Source organism: Leptosomus discolor, chromosome 5 (genome assembly GCF_034619465.1).
Source record: "Leptosomus discolor isolate bLepDis1 chromosome 5, bLepDis1.hap2, whole genome shotgun sequence".
NCBI classification, from domain to species: Eukaryota; Metazoa; Chordata; class Aves; order Leptosomiformes; family Leptosomidae; genus Leptosomus; species Leptosomus discolor.
In genome coordinates, this window is record NC_141395.1 from 18,253,500 (window position 1) to 18,257,950 (window position 4,451).

The 4,451-nt window shown below is 61.3% G+C and overlaps 1 protein-coding gene across 1 annotated transcript; it reads right to left on the minus strand.

Moving 5' to 3' along the window:
• Window positions 1–3,705, minus strand: LOC104341520 (tubulin alpha-5 chain). The gene is made up of 4 exons (XM_086466200.1): window positions 3,670–3,705; window positions 1,444–1,666; window positions 1,155–1,303; window positions 1–972 (listed from the first exon to the last, which is right to left on the minus strand). Exons 1-4 carry the CDS (start codon window positions 3,670–3,672, stop codon window positions 1–3), a joined length of 1,347 nt encoding a protein of 448 aa, XP_086322326.1. The 5' UTR covers window positions 3,673–3,705.
• Window positions 3,706–4,451: the final 746 nt, after the last annotated feature.

Sequence of the window (4,451 nt, forward strand, 5' to 3'; positions counted from 1 at the left end):
CTACTCCTCGCCCTCCTCTTCATCCTCGTAGGAGTCCAGGCCCACCTCCTCGTAATCCTTCTCCAGAGCGGCCATGTCTTCCCGTGCCTCAGAGAACTCCCCTTCCTCCATGCCCTCGCCCACGTACCAGTGCACGAAGGCTCGCTTGGCGTACATCAGGTCGAACTTGTGGTCCAGGCGAGCCCAGGCCTCGGCGATGGCCGTGGTGTTGCTCAGCATGCAGACGGCGCGCTGCACCTTGGCCAGGTCCCCCCCCGGCACCACCGTGGGCGGCTGGTAGTTGATGCCCACCTTGAAGCCCGTGGGGCACCAGTCCACAAACTGGATGCTGCGCTTGGTCTTGATGGTGGCGATGGCAGCGTTGACATCCTTGGGCACCACGTCCCCACGGTACAGCAGGCAGCAGGCCATGTACTTGCCATGGCGAGGGTCACACTTCACCATCTGGTTGACTGGCTCAAAGCAGGAGTTGGTGATCTCGGCCACTGACAGCTGCTCATGATAAGCTCTCTCAGCCGAAACCACAGGAGCATAGGTGGCCAGGGGGAAGTGGATGCGAGGGTAGGGCACCAGGTTGGTCTGGAACTCGGTCAGGTCGACATTCAGGGCCCCGTCGAAACGCAGCGACGCTGTGATAGATGAGACGACCTGGCTGATGAGTCTGTTCAGGTTGGTGTAGGTTGGGCGTTCGATGTCCAGGTTTCTGCGACAGATGTCATAGATGGCCTCATTGTCCACCATAAAGGCACAGTCTGAGTGCTCCAATGTGCTGTGTGTGGTGAGGATGGAGTTGTAGGGCTCCACCACGGCAGTGGAGACCTGTGGTGCAGGGTAGATTGAGAATTCCAGCTTGGACTTCTTTCCATAGTCTACGGAAAGTCGCTCCATCAGCAGGGAGGTGAATCCAGAGCCGGTGCCACCTCCAAAGCTACGAAACACGAGGAATCCCTGGAGGCCTGTGCACTGGTCAGCCTGCAGAGAGAGCCAAGTACGATTACTCCAAGTACTGATTTTGCAGAGGGAAGTTTCAAACTTTGGCTTAGGAAGCCACAGATCCCTCCCAGGGCACAGCAGGGCTCACCCCATGCTCCCACCCCCAGCAGGGTGCTGGAGCCCAGCTCAGGGGGACATGTACCCCCTCTATGATCACTTACCAGCTTCCTGATCCTGTCCAGCACTTGGTCAATGATCTCTTTGCCGATGGTGTAGTGCCCACGGGCATAGTTGTTGGCAGCATCCTCCTTACCGGTGATCATCTGTTCAGGGTGGAAGAGCTGGCGGTAGACTCCTCCCCGAACCTCATCTAGGAGAGGTTGGCATAATGTCAGAGCATTTCTAATTGTCCCTGGGAAAGGGTTGCAGGAGCCACCCTGGGGATTGTCCCGCAGTGACTTCTTTCTAGAGATACTGACCACTGTCACTGCCCAGCTGAGGTGCACTCACCAATCACGGTGGGCTCCAGGTCCACGAAGATGGCCCGTGGGACGTGCTTCCCAGCCCCGGTCTCGCAGAAGAAGGTGGTGAAGGAGTCATCCCCTCCACCGATGGTCTTGTCGCTGGGCATCTGCCCATCAGGCTGGATGCCGTGCTCCAGGCAGTACAGCTCCCAGCAGGTGTTGCCCATCTGGACGCCAGCCTGGCCGACGTGGACGGAGATGCACTCGCGCTGGGGAGGGGGAGGCAGGGTCAGATCCCGGCCGGGCCCACAAATGCAATCGCTGCAGGTGGTGCACAACCCAGGCAGGGCAGCCCAGGCCCTTGTCAGCTTGTCCATCCCAGTCTGCTGCCCGCTCCCAAATCTGCAGCTACACCTCCCGTCACTGCACTGCCCACCTCAGGGGCCCATGGAGAGGGAGACCCATCTGCTGGAGCCTGGGACACCAGAGCAGCATGTTCCCTGCACTGCCCTGGGAAGCATCCAGTGAGCAGGTTCTCCATTGCCCACTTGGCTAAAGGGTTGGAGCCCTGCAGCTGCTGGTATGGCCCCTGTTGCTGCTCCAACAACAGGGCTGAGATGACAGAGCATCACCCAGACGCTGGGAGCTGAGGAGGTGACAGCGCTGAGGATGGGTGCCCAGCAAGGGGGGGGATTTGCAGCAATGAACAGTTGCCATGCTCTGAGGCTCAGCTTCCCTAAATTAGCTCTGGAGGAGGAGGAAGCGTTAGCTGCGCTTCTTAACTGAACGGAAGGGTTGAGGTGGGAGGGTCCCCTAGCTCAGAGCTTCAAGGGCAGCCTCAGGTCCCAGAGGGGAAGCCAGGCTGGGGTGGGCTCTGCAGCCTCACTCCCTCCAGGTGAGGCACTCCAGAGCGTGCAGCTCAAGAACCAAAATATTCAGTGCCTCAGCTCTGCTGTTGCCAAGGACTTGGATGCGTCATCCCGCACAACCGAGGCAGAGGAGCATCCAAACCAAACCGGATTTCTAGAGCCATGGGTGCCCCGCTGTGAGTCAGCTGGCAGGAAGCCGGTGGAGCCAGCCATTTTGCTCTCAGGAGCACAGCAGGGACTGCTGTCCAAGGGAGTTGCGATGGGTTGCAGCAAGTCCTAGCTCTCTGCATCTGGGGTGCTTTTGGTGCTGCATTTCAGAGGCAGCAGTGACAGTGAGGAACAACAGAAAAATAAGCCCTCGATACCCGTGGTGAGAGGCAGAAGTCCATCTCCCCAACCTTTCCCAAAGCTGAGGTGCAAAGAGCAGCAAAGTGACACCCCGCTTATCCCTCCCAGCAGGTCACACACAGCAAACCCTTGACACAGCAGCAAGCACCTCTGGATGACCACAAGAAAGGACTCCTCCCTGGCCAAGGACCTTGTGCATCAGAGCCGGGGGCAGAGAGTCAAGCTGGTTACTGCACTTCATCCCACCGACACACAGCAGCCAGGACTGGCTTTGTGGGACCCAGTGCAGAGCCCGGCAGCACCAGGGATGCAGCAGTGCTGGTCACCAGCCAGCAGGCTCCGCCTTCTTCACGGCAAGGTCTGGCTCAGGGAGGGCAGGGAGCACAGCCCCGTGCGGCAGCCAGCACCTTGGAGCTCGGATGTTCTCCAGAGCAGCCAGAGAGCTCAGGAGCCAGAGCTCGCAGCAGGACCACAGCAGCAGGGCAGCTCCGAGGCTCACCCACAGCGATGGCCACCCGTGGGTTGTCCCCTGGCACCCAAGGAGTAGGGTGATGGGTGAAGCCACAGCTTGCTCCCGGGGCTCGGCTGTGGGTTTGCAGCGTGGGGGGCTGGCAAGCTGGGCGCATTCACGCCAGCCGGAGATGTTCCCACGGGAGATGGGGCAGGAACCGCGGCTATCAAAAGGAAGGAGAGGTGAGAAGGTCAGCCCGAACGCCGGTCTCCACACACGGCGGGGCTTGGCTGGTGGCCTTCTGGCCTCGGACGTGTCAGACGGGTGCAAGGGGATGCTCCAAGGAGGGAGGCTGCTGAGTGCCGGAGAGGCAGCAGCTCAGAAAACGCAGCAGCCAAGCAGCGGCAGGGCAAGCACAGCGGCTACTCCCGTCGGCAGCTGCCTGCACCTCTGGACTCCCAGGGGAGCCCCCCGGAACCCATGGGGGTCGCAGCCTGCTCCGGGGAGGGTCGCTCCGGGGAGGGTCGCTCCGGGGTCGTGTCCCCCCCCTCCTGGGAGCACCCGCGGGGCCGGAGGGAAGGGGCAGCCCGGGGCCGGCACTCACCATGATGCCGATGCCGCCGCCGCCGCACGACCTGCCTCTCCCCGGGCTGCCGCAGCTCCGCACGGCCGGGGCGGCCCCGCCGCCGCTGCCTTATACCGGGGGCGGCACCGGCGCTCCGGGGCGGGCCGCCCCGCCCGAGACGGCTCCGTGCGTTTGCATAAATTTGCGTGCATTGCGCATATTTGCATAGATGCGGCTGTGCTGCCCGGCAGCCGGCTGGGTGCATCGGCGGGTCCACCGAGGAGCAGCATCCCCCGGGTCCCCCCGCCGCTCCCTGCCTTGCAAGGACCGCGGGAGACCGGGGGTTCCCTCGAAGGAAGGGCAGGGGGGCATAAGGGTTAGTCTTGCTGCGTTTGCTGGTCTTAGTAGAGGGGCTTCCATTGAGATGGCACGTTCTTGCTGGGTGTCCTGGTGGTGTGGGGCACCATCCAGGCATTAATCGGGACAGACTTAGGGAGCTGAGGAAGGAAAATCAGCAAAGGACCTGGCTCAGGTCTTCCCTGCTGGTGGGTGGAGGTGCTGATGTTATCCCTGGGCAAGCACAGAGCTGGGTCTCTGCCAGCCACCCAAGGACCCTGACAAACACCAGGGAGAATTTCTGGAGAAAACATGGGCAGAGGGAACACTTCAGAGACAGGCACAAGCTTTGCTGGCCTCTTTGGGGATCAGTGAGGGAAAAAGCAGGAAAACTCTGCCCTATCCTTTGCCGAAAGCCCCTCAAGGACAGTTGTGCCCCAGGGCTGTGTCTGAAAGCCCTGTTTGCGATGGGCTCTTTCTTCTCC